This window comes from Chiloscyllium plagiosum, chromosome 13 (genome assembly GCF_004010195.1).
Source record: "Chiloscyllium plagiosum isolate BGI_BamShark_2017 chromosome 13, ASM401019v2, whole genome shotgun sequence".
Classification (NCBI taxonomy): Eukaryota; Metazoa; Chordata; class Chondrichthyes; order Orectolobiformes; family Hemiscylliidae; genus Chiloscyllium; species Chiloscyllium plagiosum.
Window position 1 is genome coordinate 25,047,651 of NC_057722.1, and position 18,920 is coordinate 25,066,570.

Genomic DNA, 18,920 nt, shown 5'->3' on the forward strand with positions numbered 1-18,920 from the left:
ATAGACAAAGTCTTTTCCCTGGGATGGGGGAGTCCAGAACTAGAGGGCATAGGTTTAGGGTGAGAGGGGAAAGATATAAAAGAGACCAAAAGGGCAACTTTTTCACTCAGAGGGTGGTACGTGTATGGAATGAGCTGCCAGAGGAAGTGGTGGAGGCTGGTACAATTGCAACATTTAAAAGGCACCTGGATGGGTAAAAGAATAGGAAGGGTTTCGAGGGATAGGGGCCAGGTGCTGGCAGGTGGGACTAGATTGGGTTGGGGTATCTGGTCGGCGTGGACAAGTTAGATTGAAGGGTCTGTTTCCGTGCTGTACAGCTCTATGACTGTATGACCTCTGATTGGAGGAGGAATCCCTTGCAAATTTTTCCACTCATACTTATATATATTTGAACATTCAGGTTAAATAAAACACAAATACCATATATTTTTTTAAAAAGTTCTCTTTATATCATTTTTACTTAGTTTATGATCCTTCTCATGTAAGGTTCTTTTCTTCAATTATTAATTATGCATTTTAATTATGAATGGTAAGTATTAATTATGGGAACTCTATGAATGAGTTGTAAATGTATCTACCAGTGCAGCAGACATCAGGCCATATGAAACATTCTGGTGGCCCACAGGCTATAGGTTGGGGACCCCTACTCTAAAGTGTTAGCTCTCTGTTCTTTTCCTTCTGAAACCTGGTTTAAAAACCTGTTCACACAACTAAGATAAAAGGTTCGAATGTCTGCTGGTTGCAAGTGTTCCGTACAAAAGTATTTGGCCTCTCTGAACTCAGTCCTGCCTGAATGTAAATCCATCGAAGTAATTTGAATCAAATTCAACATCTCAGGTATGAAATAGATCTTTGGTGGTAGTTCAGAATGAACAACTTCAATAGAAGGGAAAATTGAGCACAGTGTAAAACAGGCTGTCAATTCATTTTCACCGAATTTACAGTACAACCAAAGAAAAATCTCATCCCATCTTTAATTCCTTATGTAAAATGGAAAAGTTTACATGAGAGCAGTAGATGTGCAATTTAGTAAGGCATCTATGGGTGGAAAAGTTTTCTCTATTAACTGTGTCATAATGAAATGCTTAGCATTCTTTGAAAACAAACATTTTTGATTTTGTTATACATGGTGTGCCGAGGCAATTGTGGGCAACTATAAAGTGAGTTTAACTTCCCATCTGATGTGATTGACAGTGACATTGGGTCCCAAAATGGCAAGTGTTCCATTTCCTAGTGTCAACATCTAGAGTACAAAAAGTTATCCAAAAATGTTTTCTTAAATGTACACGTTAAAGTCGTTTGATAGCTATTTAGCATAACTAAAAGTTATTTCAATGCCATGAAACATCTGGAAAAAATGACTGCAGTAGAAACTTCAAACTGCCTTTGGGAACCATGCAGAGAAGCCTCTTGGGCACAAAGATCAAGACAAATGGAAAAAACTTTGTATTACTGGGGATCAAAAACAAATTAATAATCATTTAAACTCGATTCAATCTCTCCACAATTTTAAAAACGCTTGAGATATTCTTCGATAAATTTGCAGAATAGCCACTGTATCACCAGAATCATAGACATCCAGTATTTAAACAGTATGAGAAAAAATGTGTCTTGGGGTAATAGAATTAGGCGGGCATTATAAAATCAGCTATTTATTATGTGCGTCATTTGATATTTAGTTCTGCTGAGGACAATGGATTAGACTATCAGGCTGGGAGTAAAACAGGTGGCCCACTGTGTAATGAGCATTCAATACTTTTGCTCAAGGAAAGTTTCTACCACTGTCTTTATTCTTCCAACTTAGAGAAACACAGACTGCAACTGACAGAAATATCATATGATATAGTGTAACCATTGAAAATGAACTATTTTTCTTTTCTTTTTCTCTACCATTCTAATGTAAGCAGCAAAAATGCTAAATTCTGTGTTTTTTTTAAAGTTTCTTCCTTTACTCTGAGTGATGTTGGAATAGACAGTTGCTGTTAATTGACCATTCTAACAGACACCAAATGTTCACGTGGTTTAAAATATGAGGATGTATTTTACCCTGTGGTATGGATGTAGGAGGATAACTGGCATCAGACAGCTGATAAGGAGACAGCGCTGGCATTGCTGTGGGTGGGAATCCTCCAGGAATCAAATGATTAAATGCCAATAGTTGATTGGCTCCTGCTTGTTTTCTCCAACGAGCTCGACGATTGCTGAACCAAACCTAATAAATTAAACAGGATCACTTCCAGGACAGTTTGAATTGAATTTACTTTTAGTACAATTACCACAATAATTAAAGTATGCATAATAAAATGAAAATAAATGAGCGAGAACAAAATAATGCATAGCTCATGCACAAAAATCCCAATAGATAAGCAGTGAAATTTTGCAATAAGATCTTTAAATTATGAATTATATTTACTTAATTGGGACTATTGAAAATTAGCATGGTATAATGCAAAGTACTCTAAATGATTCAAAAATGTATTTATATCATTATTGATAGTGCATTACTTAAAGATTTATTTTCTTAGGCAACTATTTGCAGCTGTCCTGACAGCAAGAATACTTAAATTACGATATTAAAAAAATGATCGAAATTGACTCTCTACGATCGCACCAAAGAAGATAGCAAATAGTTCCTGCAAAGTGTTCTCTCCTCTAACCGTCTTTATCCAAATTTTGCAACTGCGGATCTGAGCTGTCTCTAAAACCATAATTCTTTCATCTAATTCACTAGTCCATGCACAGATAAAATGGAATTAGTAAGAATTTTTTAAAAAATTAAATTTACATTAAACTGGGAATTTCAGTGGAAGAAAAGCTTTCAATAATCTGGCACAAGTCTGTGAGCATGTTCCATTGGCATGCAAGTGGCAAGGCATAATTAGTTACTTTCTGAATCTGTCAAAGATGTATTATTCTATGAGCTAAGTGTTTATTTTTCTCTATAAAATATATATATATCTCCTGATTAATTTCTGTATGAATTATAATGTATGTCAAATTAAAATTATTGAGGTTCTTCAGCATTGGTGCTGTGGTGCAGATGTTTTGAAATAGCATTCTAGAGATTTAAAAGGAGTGAAGAATCTTTGTATAACTGTCATTTAAAAATGTGAAAATTTATTACAAGAAATAAAAGTTAGATTCAGTATTCCTACTGTCTGAGAAAAGTTAAATTCCCATCGCTGAACCGTCATGAAGAAGTCACTGATTGACTTAAATCTGTCATTCATGCTGGCTTTCGTAAAAGATCCATATGTTAGTTGTTCTGGGGAATTTAGCAGGGAAGTAGATCACAGCAAGCCACATAAAAGATGATAGGCCTCATGAGACCAAATGAAGCTGTGAGGAATGCAGAGAAGTCACAGGGTTAAAGCTACACTGTGGCAGCTGCTGCATTAATATGGCTCCTGCATGCACTGAAGGGCAAGCACTTAGAAAGTGTTAGTGCTCAAACTTCACTCACAAATGTTCTTTAAGTCTGATGAGTGAATTGTTTGTGTAGATATTGGACATTTTGATGGTGAATGACAATTGCCTTGCAGCTTTGATATTTTCCAGCACTTTTGATGATGTCAAACAAATGCTCCTATTCCATATGGAGTAATGCATAAAGAGAGCGATAACTACCATTGATAAATTACTGTTCCCAGCACTTTTCTTTCCTCATCACCTGAATGAATTGAAACGTGCTAGAGTCCCATAGATGCCTGCAGCTCGCTAGTACCTCAGCAAAGCAGAGTTTAGGTTTGGAACTGGTGAATCATTCAACCTGTGGACATCATAGTTTTCTCTGATGGTGATCCTACCTGACAGACATTCATGCACACCGTCTAACTGAGTGTCGAGGTACCAGCAAGAGTGAAAGGCCAGTTAATTTCACCCTGAAAATGGGGATCAAATCTTATACTACTTTGGTCCAGATTATTTGGGACATTATTAGATAGTGCATGATAAGCCACAAAGGTAGCTACACAAAATTTATTATTGAATCAATAATACGCTTAATGTATTGGTGTGGCATATGCACTGCTCTATGGAGAAACTAATCATTGATTCTTGTTCATTATGGTTAACTTTCTTAACTCTTGAGATCTTCATCAGGGAGCTATTTTAATGTGGTGCATGCATTGAGCAAGCAGTGAGTGGAAAGCACTTGATTGTTAGGCTTCACTTAAATTTGAAAGCGGAAATGACCATGCCTTTCCAGCACTGAGACACAGGGAATCCATCAGGCCAGTCACCAGAAAGCTGAACCAAGAATTCTGCAATATCAGAGATCGAGGTTGAATTGAAGAGGGCAAGGATGATGGAAGATGAGTAAATAAACAGGCAATAAAATTTTATGTTGTGTAGCTAAATGCTATTATGCTTTGCTGGCCTTTAAACTGAAAGCATGCAACAGCTATTTCTTCAGTGATTCCCAGAAATCCCATTAGAGGCTACTAGTTTAGCTGCATTCCTAAACTTGCAATGGATGGAGATTATGCAGTGTAGGTATTACATAATTACCCTTCAAAATTGTAGCTGCTTATTGTGTGCACATTAAGATCCCAATTTGCAAGATGGTCCCAAGACTTAAAATCATGATTTGATAGGGAAATATGCTTTCAGACTGTCTGGTCTCTTCTAAGAACAACTCCCTAGAGCTTCTGCAGACATACTGCTTTGAGGAGCATTCCAGCACATTCCCACTTCTAACTTTCTTATGCCGTCCCTCCATTCATGTAACCCACATGTGCGTATCAAGAGGAAAATAAAACAGGAGGCCAGAAATGTCCTCCCACCTCATTCAGAAACTAACTCTGGGCCTGTGCTTCGTTCACTGCAAATGCTGTGATGATGAAGTCAGGGAGAACTAAAAATCCAAGCGGAATGGGAACAAAGAAGTGAACCAAAAGTCTCTGCTTCCAGTTTCTCTTCCCCATGTATAGAGAACAGGAAAATCTGTATACTTTCAGGGAAAAGCAGATGTATGGAAATGAAGCAAATGGCTCTGGAAGAGAAAATTAACATGGGTGGAGCCACTGTTTTCCTATTGTATAGAAGTTTTGATTGTAATGGCAGGAATTTCAAATTCCTGCTACGCTGTTGTGGAAAGGAAAGTTGGATGATTTCAGCAATGGACTTTCAACTCTGAAGATTAGTTTCATGTTCAAAATGTAACTTGAAAATGCTATCCCCCACTCCCACACCCCAAACCCAGGAGTTGTGATGGTAATATCCATACTTCTTTAAATCTATGATGATATATATTGTGACATATTGTCATGATTCTTCAAAACATTTCCTTGTGTAAATGGATAGTTAAGGAAAATAATGACTGTGAGCAAGCTTTAACCAGTGTGCATTAATGTGTGGCACTTTCTCCAGTTCAGGGTTTAACCCATATCATTGGCATAAATAAAAATCTAGGTATTAAGTACTTTCTTTATGTAGTTCATAAGACCTAATGTAAAATACATTTATCAGCAAAGACAAGGACTCTTTTCGACTACAGTCCTCATCTAAACACAGTTACAAGCATAATATCACTTGGTCTTGAGTACTATATGCAACTTAAGACAGGTGAAATCCCAGCATAAGACAGAAGTCATATACACATGAATCAATATAATATATTGATATAGATCAATCTGTTTTAAGTATACTTGAAATCATCCAAAATATTAATTGCACCCAAAAATCTTTAATAAATAGATTGGTTTATTATGGGGCACTGTTTTCAGCAATGCAGTAGATTTATTTATTAAAGGCATTCTTTCAGCATGAGATATGGTGCTCCAACAACGTGCCTCAAATGCAGTCAGTAAAACAAACTGGCTTACTGGACTTTTCAAGTAATTTAGTAATTTAATGAACAAATTCATTTTGAATAATATATATTCTGTGAAATTTCAGACAATGTTTAGAATAGGAGTATTTAGAACATTATACACTGATTGATTTGTTAGGTGTAGGTTGTTTTACCTGCACTCGTGCCTCTGTAAGCTTAGCTCTTTGTGCAAGTTCCTCTCGAGTGTAGATATCTGGATAATGAGTTCTCTCAAATGCTCTTTCTAATTCCTCTAATTGTTCTGCTGTAAACGTTGTGCGACTGCGACGCTGTTTCCTCTTCAGAGGCAGGTCTGGCTCTGAGTCAATATCTGATGCTTCATCTGAATTATTTGCTGCGGGAAACAAGTTAAATTAATGATGAGTATTACAGAAAAATATAATACCAGCTTTGGTTTAATTCACAAAGTTATAACAGAAAGGAATGTGCCACTCATCGTAAAATTTGAATCTCCACGTATTTTAATTCAGGTATCTGTTGATTGCAACCACAGGAAAAGAAAGACTTGCATTCATATTATATCGCTAATAATCTGAGTACACCATAAAGTGCTTTACAGCCAATGATGTAATGTAGTCATTGCTTTAATGGAGAAAGCACAACCAATTTATGTACAGCAAGCTCACCAAAACAAGCTACTGGTCAGATCGTCCTGCTTTTTGGTATTGATTGAGGAATGAATATGTCTCAGGACATTGGAAATAAATAATGCCATGGGATTCTTTACATCCTCCTGAGACAGCTGATGAAATGTTGATTTAGTTTCAGTCTGAAAGATGCCCTGAGGGAGGGAATTCCATGAATTAATACCAAGTGACACTGAAGGAATAGTGATATACTTCCAAGTTAGGATAGTGAGTGGCTTAGAGGGGAATTTGAACATGGTGGTGTTTCCATGTATCTACTGCCCTAGTTAGAAGTTGTCATGAGTTTGGAGTGTGCTGTCTAAAGATGAAAAATGTGTTGCTGGAAAAGCGCAGCAGGTCAGGCAGCATCCAAGGAGCAGGAGAATCGACGTTTCAGGCATAAGCCCTTCTTCAGGAACCTAAAGCTGTCTAAAGATGTTTGGTGAATTTCTGCAGTGCATCTTGTAGCTTGTACACACTGAAGCTACAGAACTTCAGCAGTGGAGGGAGTGGATGTTAGTGGATTTGGTGCCAATCAAATGGGTTGCTTTGTACTGGACAGTGTCAAACCTCTTCAGTGTTGTTGGAGTTGCACCATCCAGGCAATTGGGGAGCACTCCATCATACCCCTGACTTGTGCCTTGCAGATGATGGATAGGTTTTGGGGAGTGAAGAGGTGAGGTACTCACCACAGTATTCCTAGCCTCTGATTTAATCTTGTAGCCACAATAGTTATATGGCAAGTCCAGTTGAGTTTCTGATGCATGGTAATTCCCAGGACATTGATAGTGGGGGATTCAGTGATGATACCGCTGTTGAGTGTAAAGGGGCAGTGGTTAGATTGTCTCTTTTTGAAGATGGTCATTGCTTGGCATTTGTATGGTGCAAATGTTACTTGTCACTTTGTCTAGATCTTGTTGCATTTGAACATGGACTGCTTCAGTATCTGGGGAGTTCAGACTAGTGCTGAATATTGTGCAATCACTGGTGAACATCCCCACTTCTGACCTCATGATGGAGGTAAGGTTATTGATGCAGCAGCTGAAAATGGTTGGGTCTAAGATACTACCCTGAGGAAAACCTAAACATGTGTCCTGAACTGAATTGGCTGACCACCAACAATCACAATATCTTCCCATGTGCCAGGTATGACTCCAATCAGCAGAGAGTTTGCCCCCAATACCCATTAATTCCAGTTTTGCTAGGGCTCCCTGATGCCACGCTCTGTCAAATGTGGCTTTTATGTCAAGGGCTGTCCCTCCCCTACGGAATTCAGCTCTTTTGTCCATGTTTGAACCAAGGCTGTAATGAGGTCAGAAGCTGAGTAGCCCTGACAGAACCAAACTGGTGTCACTGAGCAGGTTATTGCTGAGCAGGTGCTAATTGATAGCACTGTTAATGACTCCTTCCAGCATTTTACTAATTATCAAGTGTAGACTGATGCAATGATAGTTGACTTCAATAGATTTGTCTGCTTTTTGTGTGCAGGATATACGTGGGCAATTTTTCACATTGTCAGGTAGATGCCAGTGTTGTAACTGTATGGAAGAGTTTGGCTAGGGGAGCAACAAGTTCTGGAGCACAAGTCTTCAGTACTATTGCTAGAATGTTGTCAGGAATGTTGCTAGAATGTTCCTTGATAACACATGGAGTGAATTAAAATTGGCATGAGGATTGGCATTAGTGATGCTGGGGACTACCGGAAGAGGCCAAGATGAATTATCCACTCAATGATTCTGGCTGAAGATTGCTACAAATGCTTCAGCCTTATCTTGTGCACTGATGTGCTGGGCACTTCATCATTGAGGATGGGGATATTTATGGAACCTCCTCCTCTAAAGATTTGTTTAACTACCCATCTCCATTCACTACTAGACATGGCAAGACTACAGAGCTTAGATCTGATCTGTTGCTTGTGAGATCACTTAGCTCTTCTATCACTTGCTGCTTACGCTGTTTGGCAGGCAAGTAATTTGGCAGCTTCACTAAGTTGACACCTCATCTTTATGTATGCCGGCTGTCTGTAACAGTTCATAAACTTTTATGCCTTAAACAATCAACTTTTAAAATTAAAGGGTTTTGTGTTCAAGGAGAGCAAGTTAGCATTTCTACCTGAATGTAAATACAAGTAGAGGAGAGAAGATAGTTAAGCTAGTTTCGAGTTTGAATTTCAAGCTGATTACACACTTTTGTTATGAATCAGTAAACACTACAGACATATAGCAGAGACCAGAAACTGCTTGACTTTGTGAGCTAACATACTGGATGCTAGAGAAAAATGGTCTCTCATTGAAAAGATGCAGGTTGCAGCTTTCTATGGATTCAAAGAGATTTGTTCTGGCATTGCCAGGAGAACTATCAGACTAGACTTTACTGGTGGTGGTGGTCTTGGGGAACTCTGCAAAAAACTGAGGAAAGCATTTTGACATGGTGACTCAAGGTTACTGTTTGATAAGACAGTGATATGGAAATCTGTTGGAAGCTGAGAGAAACTGTGAATCGTTTGCTAAAAGAACCATAATTCTGTCCAGAGTGCCACGTGTGAAAAGTATAAATAGGCAATGTTTCTCTCTGCAGTTGAAAGTATAAGTTGACTAAAATCAAGTTCAAATCTCTGTTTAAAATATATTAGTTTCTGTAGTGATTGCAACATTTCACTGCAATTTTAAGTATTAATTAAACGCAAACACATGAACGAGTAATGACTTACCATGTAGAAACTCGAAGATTAGTTACAAAGCTGTGACATGTCAAATCACTTGCCTAACTACTGAGATGAAAATCCTAAAGCTACGACGAAGCCCTGGGGGTGAAAGTTGAATCCCAAGAAATCTGCAGAAGTGAGATTTCCGACAGAGCCAAGAAATTCTGGGTCTTCACCCAAATTACTATGCACCATCAATGTGCATCATAGCCTAGGCAAGCGTAAAGTTTGTCCATTCCAAGAATGACCCCTGACATTAGAAATGGTGGACTGGCAGAACTCATGCTGTCTCAGGATCCAGGTTTGGACCTCTCATCAGAAGACCAACATCATGGGAAGCAGGCTAAAATTATAGAGTTTGACTCAAGTAAATCTTATCTTTACCATAATACACTCTCCCAAGGTGCAATTTAAATATGACAACACAACCATGACTCTGGACACAGGAGTGAAATCAGAAATATGCACAATAATGACTGACTGTGCACACTTCTTTATGCATGTGCAGTAACAGCAATAAATAGAATTTGAAGTGCAACTGGCAGCACTATTCATGAAAGTTCCTCAACTTGTTTTGAATGGGAGCTATCCATATTGCACAAGAGGCAAACTTGGATATATGATCTAATGTTTGGCAAGACCTTGAATATAATAATTGAGGCAATAATGTGATTGCTGATATCTATTTCCTGATGATCATAGGAAAAAGATTGACTCCATACTTGTTATGTAGTTTGATTCACGGACTTCTGAAACTGTTAAAAATGAGGTGTTAATAACAATTTAATAGCAGCAAGTTTTAGAAAACTTGCTTTAAAGGACTTAGTTTATTTTGTTCCCTTTGAACTATCCATTGGGTAAAAATTTGTCCTCTAAATCTAAACAGGAGCTGAGCAGACCAAACCTCATTTGACTTGTTAAACCAGATGATTCAAGGAAGGTGTGACTTGAGACTCTTGTCAACTGACCCTGAGCTCTGGGACTGTGGTCTTAGTGGAATAAGAACACAAATTAAGTCGTGCATAGTATTGACCTCTGCAGTGAAAATTGAATAGCTTTATAATGGACAGTATTAGGAAATAATTTTATATTCATTTGGTCTGGGTACAGTATAGCACAACACTTTAGTTTTATGTAGAGACTATTAAAAAAAGATATAATTTCAATCACATATTATAGATATATTTTCCACTTCATTAGTCAAAAATGCAGAGTAATATTTGTGTGAATAGTGGAAATACATCATTCTAATGAAACCTCAAAAGAACCCATGCAATATTAGGTTTAAGCCACAACAGTGGCTTTGCTCCAACACAGCAGCTTCATTTTACCTCTACTATAATATCCATTCTACAAATTCTATTTCACTCTTCACAAGTAAACACGTCTGTTGCACAAATTTACATGGGAGGAAATGCTAAGGCCTTTTCAAGGTTTCATATTTACACATCAGTGACCCATGTTTCCCTGTCTCCATCTCTTACGTTTGCCATGCACTTTTATTTCCATGCGGCAACTTAATAATTTTCACCCTATGATTCAGTGTTTTGGAGAATTTGGCACTGGGTAATCCACATTGCACAAAGGAGGTGAAGTAACGGGATCAGGAGCTCTTGAATTGAAATCCAAATGCCTGAGTCACTGATATCAGGGTTCTCCTGGGTCACAGGCTCTTGGCTGGAAATATCACTTCAACACAAGGACCTGATGTTGTTGTTCGCTAATGATGACCACAAAACCACTGCCCATTGTCAGGGAAAAAAAAAATCTGGTCCACTAATATCCTTTGGGGAAGGAAATCTATCCTTACCTGGTCGGTCTATATGTGACACTAGACCCACAGCACGGTGGGGCATCACTGGTGGTTAGCACTGCTGCCTCACAGCACCAGAGACCCGGGTTCAATTCCCACCTCAGGCAACTGTCTGTGTGGAGTTTGCACATTCTCCCCATGTCTGCGTGGGTTTCCTCCGGGTGCTCCAGATTCCTCCCACAGTCCAAAGATGTGCAGGTTAGGTGAATTGGCCATGCTAAATTGCCCGTAGTGTTAGGTGAAGGGGTAAATGTAGGGGAATGGGTCTGGGCGGGTTGCTCTTCGGAGGGCTGGTGTGGATTTGTTGGGCCGAAAGGCCTGTTAACACACTGTAAGTAATCTAATCTAATCTAATCAATGCAGTCGACTATTCACTGTCTTCTGGACAATTAGAGATGGACAATAAACGATGGTCCAGCCAGTGATGTCCACATCCCATGAATAAATTAAAAGGAAACACATTTTGGCAAAATTAAGTGTGCCAATCTTTGTGAAGGTGACTTTCTGCTATCCTGTAACAACTGTACTGTAATTTGCAATGAGATTTATGACTTCCATGCAAGAGTTCCAGATATTAATAACAGAACTCAATGTAAGTTTAATGTAACTTTAACACCAGGGAGTTCAAAGATAACCATAAGTAATCTTACGGTTTCCTTAGCACCACAACACCCCAGATGTCCATATGATTCCTTCCTTCCTATTTTAGTGCTTTACTTTTGATGCAACTTGAGGACTATTATTGCCCCTGCATTTCAAAGTGGCCCTTGGGATGGAATTGAGTTGTCTCTCATGACATTTTAGGGCTCGGGGTGAGGAACAGGTTGGGAACATCTACCTTTGCAGGCTAGTTCTCAATATTGTCTTCTTTTTCATCATCAAGTCCCACCCAACAAGAAATTTCTTCCATCCTGTTCCTCCACCTCACCATCATCACTAATTTCCTTTGCTTTTTTTGTCCTCTGCCCTAAGAAGACAGAGGACGTTATGGAAGATCCATACATTTATCTTACAACTGCACTGTCTCACCAAGCCCACCATTTTGCATAACTCAGGTAAAATACTCTTGAATAGAAAGAACTTTGTTTATATTCGGCCATTTACAACCTCACTACATCAGACAGCACTTTAGACTTCAATGAAGTGCTGTTGAAGTAGAGTCAATGCTGTAACTTGGCAACTATTTGTCACATAACAAGGTAACACAACTATCAAAATATAATTTGGAGACACCGGTGTTGAACTGGGATGTACAAAGTTAAAAATCACACAACACCAGGTTATAGTCCAACAGGTTTATTTGGAAACACTAGCTTTTGGAGCGCTGCTCCTTCATCAGGTGATTGTGGAGAATAAGATTGTAAGACACAGAATTTAGAGCAAAGGTTTACAGTGCGATGTAACTGAAATTATACATTTTCAATATATAATTTCAGATACATCACACTGTAAGATTTTGCTATAACTTCTGTGTCTTACAATCTTATTCTCCACAATCACTTAATGAAGGAGCAGCGCTCCAAAAGCTAGTGCTTCCAAATAAACCTGTTGGACTATAACTTGGTGTTGTGTGATTTTTAACTTTGTACCAAAATATAATTAATTTGATAAACTATTTTAGTAATAAGGATATATAGCTTCCTCAATACCATGATGAAGAATCAGTAAATTAGGGTTAAAATGTTCAAGGTTGAAACCAGCAACCTACTGACTTAAGTTGTAAGTATGGTCTTTTCTCTGGGGAGGGGGGAGTCCAGAACTAGAGGGCATAGGTTTGGGGTGAGAGAGGAAAGATATAAAAGGGACCGAAGGGGCAACCTTTTCCACACAGAGGATGGTGCATGAATAGAATGAGCTGCAAAAGGAAGTGGTGGAGGGTGGTTCAAATACAGCATTTAAGAGGCATCTGAAGAGGTATATGAATAGGAAGCATTTACAGGGAAATGGGCTAACTGCTGGCAAATGGGGCTAGATTAGGTTAGGATATCTGGTTAGCATGGATTAGTTGGACTGGAGGGTTTGTTTCTGTGCTGTACATCTCTATGACTCTTTATGAAAGGTGCTATATGTTAATGCAAATCTATTTTTTTATTCTTCTGTAGGAGACAGTACTACCACTGAGAGAAAGCTAGCATTGTTATTTCTGCCTCTTGAAAATGATCAATTCCCTTCTTTGACTGACTTCCATATCCTCACTTAAAAACATGCTTTAGGAATGCCATAGAATTGCATATGAACCATCCATGAAAGCTACCTGAAGGTCATGCTGCTGTGTCAAACATGTTCCTACTTATCTGCTGCTCCTCAAGCCAGCTGTTAAATTCTTCAGCTTTCCTTTTTAAAGGTGGTATTCCTAATAATTTATATGTCTCTTCCCACGGGTTCCACTAATGAACTACAAATGGATAGTTAAATGAACTGACCCCACAATTTACAGCAGGTCAGTGCTGGAGAGGATCAGTGATCACAATGGTTGCCTTCAAGTGATGCAACAATATAATTCATCCTGGGGATTTTCAGTCTGTAACTTTATTGAATATGTAGCAAACTCATAGTTTGCAATTTTAAAATACAGCAAATGAACTTAGAAACAAAGAAAATACATATTTGTTGTAGAGGATATTTTACACATTGGAACTCATTTCAAATCAACAGTATACAAAGGGGAGTTCATGAGAAAAGAATATTCAATGTGGAGGATTCATTGTGATTAACATAAGAAAATGGATATTTCATTACCATAAGACCAAGGAGCAGAACTAGACATTTGGCCCACTGAGTCTGCTCTACCCATTTGATCATTGTTGATTTGTTTGTTGCTCAACCCCATTCTCTTGCCTTCTCTCTGCAACCCTTGATACATGACACAGAAACAGGACATTCGGTCTAACAGTTCACACCAATGTATTCCATTTGAATCTCTGCATATCTTTTCTTGTCCAAATCTATCATCATTGTCATCTATTCCATTCTTTGTTAGTCACCTTTAGCTTCCCTTTATACACATCTCTACTATTCAACTTCAATCACTCCCTGTGGTAGCAAGATCCACATTCTTACCACTCTTTGGGTGAAGAACTTTCTTCTGAATTCCCAATTGGATTTCTTGGTGACTATCCTATATTGATGTCTTCTGGATATGCTCTTCTCTACAAATGTAAAAGTAGCAACTAAATTCATTGTGAGTAGTAACTGTACCAAAGGGGAGTTTCACCAGAGTGTGCACTTTACTTACAGTTTCCTTGTTCTGGCTAACACATATGTTTATTATAAAACTTCTCAACGTAACCTTTCATTAATAGAGAAACAATCCAATGTCAATTTTGAGTGAATCTCCTGGCACGGAGCCCATTGTATAATCCATTGTAAGTGGAGAAGATACACAGGTAATTTTAGTGCAAATTGACAATTTCCACATAAATAAACCATATATGCAGGAGAGATTCACTTGAATGGAATATTTAATGGCAGGGGGAGGGATGGTGATGTTGATAGGCCCACTTTAAGTGGACTTTCTCAACATAAAGTGAACTCACTCAGGTAGACCACCACTTCATATGGCACAGAAATTCCCTAATTCACTAAACCCTACAGAGGCTACACCATGAAAATACACTTGTTGAAGGTGGATATACTTTATCCGATTTGAGCTGGGAGGCCCAATATAATCATATTATTTATGCAAGGCAATCTTCTCGGTTATCTATATTGAGGATTTATTTTAATTAAATAAGAAAACTTTAAGAAAATGTTTCATCAAGGGGAGATTCACTGTAGATAAATAATGCATAGCAAATTACTGGTCAGTGAAAACCTTGCAAGGAATTTGATGATTCAACATTTCCTATTGGGGATTGCAGTCAGCGAACCTTTATACAGGGATTTTAAAGTAAACCAACACTCCAAAGATTCACTGTATCCAGACATTTAATCCTTGGAAATTTACATAAACAAATAAAGCAGGGAAATTCACTGCGAATGAACACCGATGTAGGGGATTCAAATTAACACTTTGTTGGTAAAAGTTTCAAGGTGAATCATATTGTTTGACATCATTTTGATTCAGTATAATTAGACACCGCAAGGAATTGACTGTAGAGGACAGTAGTGGGAGATTTCTTTAATTACTTATGTAGGAGAAAGAGGAGTGGTTTATTGTAAATGGATTCATTATATAAGAGGCCGATTCACTGAATTGATATATCACATAAAGAGCAATTTACTATGAAGAGACTCTACATAAGACATTTACCATCATTTATATGAAAGCTTTACATAACAGAATGTTTTGCAGCAGGTTTAGTTCATATAAACATACACAGCATTGAAAGGACTCACTGTTGGGAAACACTTTATTCAGAAGGAATTATTGTAATTCAGGTGTTTAAATAATGGACTATGGTCTAGCTATGCATCTGAACATCAGCAAACAAACTTGTAATTCTCATTAACTTGTCTCCCCCACATATAGCCACACATTTCTGTTTCTAGTTAGAAATTGCATGATGTTGTTTGAATTTGAAGAGACTGGAGATTCTGAAATGCCAGATCTGCCAGATTTAAACTAAAAAAATCCTGCAGCATTAAAATATAAAAATGAAACAATGAATTTAGCAGTCCTATGAAATTCAGCAGCTTACATTGATAAAGGACATTTTTCTATATTTCAACATACCCACAGCATAATCAAATTTAGGTCAGAGTCTTAACGCATACTTCTATGGATTTATTTAACTACACAAGTGTTTAATTTGGTGAAGATGATCAGTTAGGACAATGGCTTTGCATCAGCCAAAACATCTCCTCTGTTCAGTCTGCAATTGTGACCCCAGGTTTCCTGCCATCTGTCAAAGGTCATAATATTGCCATTTTTACACATGGTTGAGAAAAGTGGGGTAATCTAATAAGACAGAATGTTTGGATGGTCCTCTTTTTATAGGGGAGAGCTCAGTGCAAATTGACAGATTTTACTAAATTGATAATATTAATTGAAAAAGTGTACTTTATACAAGAAGATTTATTCCAAATGGATGATTTGTAGAGGTAGATGCACCACCCACAAACAACTGTATATATTGGATTTAAAACAGAAAATGCTGGAAGTACTCATCAGGTCTGGCAGCATTGATGGAGAGAGAACAGAGAATGTTTCAGTGGTCAGTGGCCTCTCAGCAGAACAGGGAGCAGTTAGAAATGTAATAGATTCTGGGACAGTGAAAGGAGAACAGGTGGGAAGAAGGAAAAAAAAGGAAGGTCAATGATAGGTTGAAGGATAGAAGCAATTCAATGACAAAATGTTTCACGATGCAAGTACAAAGATGGTGGCAAAACCTCCTCCAGAGGTGAGGTGAATGACAGGACCCTGACTGAAGGTAAAGGAAATAAGAGAAGAACCAAACAGAAAACAAACTGAAGAAAACTGAAGTACAATGGGTGGAGAAACTATATTCTAATATAATTAAAATGATTGTTGAGTCCAGAAGGCTGCAAATTGCTCAAACCATACATTGCTGTTCCTTTAGCTGGTGTTAAGGTTCAGTAGAATACTGCAGCAAACCAAGGACAGCAAGATGGCAAAAATTCCCAACCTGAAAATCAGAGCAGGTATCTGGCAACTTCAGCTCTCCATATGTACCTCCTCACCTCTATCTTGGATACCAGTCACCAACATCTTCGGGCACGATCCAAGGACAGTGACCATATGCACTCCACAGAGGCTGACATGCATCTCAAGCCAAACTCACCACGTCATCATGGCTCATCTCCAAGTCACTATCAATATGGTTCTGCACTTCAATGCTGTACTTTGGAGTACACTGACACTTTTCCTTGTAATGCTGCTGCTGGGACATTTTGCACTTGGAGACTGATACAAATCTCACAGATTTGAGCAGAGAGCATCTGAAGGCTGCTCATTTGCTCTCTTGGTGCTCACTTTCTGCTTACTTTAATGCTCACAGCACCTCTACCCTGCTTTTCCTTTTTACACTTTGCCCCCTCAGCCAACCTTGAAAGCGCACAGTGCTTCTGTCTTTTGAACACCAACATAAAACCAGTCAGTCTCTCACGGTTGTCAACTATGATTAGTCAACTGTATGCTACAACAGTGTGCTATGTCAATTTTATACTTGTGTCATGTACCAGCAACCTATGCTGCAAACACAAAGCATGCGTTTCAAGAAAATGGCCATGTCCCAAACTCTAACTCAAAGGAAACTGTCTTCAGACAGGGGATCCTGGTACAGCAAATGAACAGCATGTCCAATCTTAGTCCAAGGGCTTGGACACAGTCAGTCAATTCCCTTAGGGTGGTCAAAGCCCTGGGTGCAAATCTCTACTGTCCAGGGCCAGGGTCAGTCTTTCAAGTCCAGTGTAAGCAGTGAGGGAATTTGTGGGAAATCAGGTGATGAACGGGTGGGTCACAATTTGTCTGGGGTTCCCTTCATGGAAAGTCACAGATTATTATCAGGGCTATGGTATGCAAGTGAGAAACTTAATTCTGAGGACAGAGGCAGCATGTTGGGATGCAGAGGGGGCAACGGTTGTGAAGAAGTGAAAGTCAACACATAAGCATGAGGACAAGGAATACCGTGGGTAAGTGGGGTTATTGGTCATAACTTGCGAGGCCTTGATGGAGGGAGCTGTATATCATGACTCAGCTGTAGGGCCAAGTCTCGAGGGTAATTTGAGTGATGGAGGTGTCATTCCAGTTGTGTGGAATGTGATGGATCAGTACTGATGGACTCAAAAGGAAGTGCCAGGAATGTGATGGTGGGGAGTGGCAGACTTGATGACCAGATTGTGTCTGAAGCACCTGAGATATATTGGGCCATTGCTGACAGTGTTGCCTTTCAATACTCACGGGACTCATAAATGCGCACTGTAAATGGAAAATGGCTGGACCCAGAGCTGGTGTAACTCTCTTTTCTGTCTCAGCATGTAGTCTCTACCTGTGAGCAATGTGAGGGGCAAGAGGCAAATGCATTAATCAGGCATTTTCACAATCCAAGGTGAAGTCAGCTGTAATTATAGCATTGTGCGTGTGAAATGTCAACAGTGTCGAACTGCATGGGAAACAAGTCTTGGTCATAAACAATCTTGACTATGTCATTTGTTACTGCATATTGTTGATAGGCATCTCTGTGAAACAGAATTGCAATCAACCTTAAGCTTGGCGACTGTAGAGCACAATTCACAATGCACATCAAGGGACTGGTTCACTCTCACCTTAAACTTGGCAACATGCTTTTATATGCAAAGGTGTCTTTCTTTGGTGACGTTGATCTGGGAGAAGAAGATCTCAGTAATCATACAGAACTTACAAACCCTTATTGCCTCTTTGCAACATGACTTGTGCTGCATCAATTGCAACAAGATCTCTATGTCAGAATTCCATGTGGAAGCACTCCAGACAGAGTGTTGTCAGTGTGCTAAGTGCAGTAACATACTCCGCATAACTGGAGAAGGCAGAGGGGATGTGATGGATGCTGAACAGCTCGGATATTGGAAACAGTCTTCATAAGATGAAGGTGAGGACATTGAAAAGGAAAAATATCACTTTCTACCAGATAGAGGTCAACAGTGTCAGACTCAACAAGCCAGGCTGAACCTAATTGACTTCTGGTTCCAGTAGATGAGAACTGGATGGAATGATGACTCATTGACTATAAATGTATTGGTGTCCAAGAGGCAAGCACTCTGTTTCTGTTCCCAGAGGCTGACAAAGCTTCTGTTTGTTTTATTTTTGTTTGCTTTTGCTGTTGCTGAATAAAAGTGAAAGTTTTGAACCGTTTAAAGGCTTTTCAGTATGTGATGATCTCTCATTGGACAATAAGAAGATGCTGGGCCACACTGGGCACTGGAGAAAGAGTGACATTGACATAGACTAGAATGTAAGATGGTATGAGGTGCAGGGTGGATGGCTTGGCTCTTAAAACAGCTATA

The 18,920-nt window shown here is 38.8% G+C and overlaps 1 protein-coding gene across 3 annotated transcripts in view; it reads right to left on the reverse strand.

The window, feature by feature from the left end:
• Positions 1-18,920, reverse strand: part of pax3b (paired box 3b) — an 87,619-nt gene that overhangs the window by 29,021 nt on the left and 39,678 nt on the right. For all 3 annotated transcript variants that reach the window (XM_043702050.1, XM_043702048.1, XM_043702049.1), the window contains exons 5-6: positions 5,968-6,167; positions 2,047-2,212 (exon numbers count right to left, since the gene is read on the reverse strand). In XM_043702050.1, coding sequence (XP_043557985.1) covers positions 2,047-2,212; positions 5,968-6,167 — 366 coding nt within the window. The remainder of the gene's footprint in view (positions 1-2,046; positions 2,213-5,967; positions 6,168-18,920) is intronic.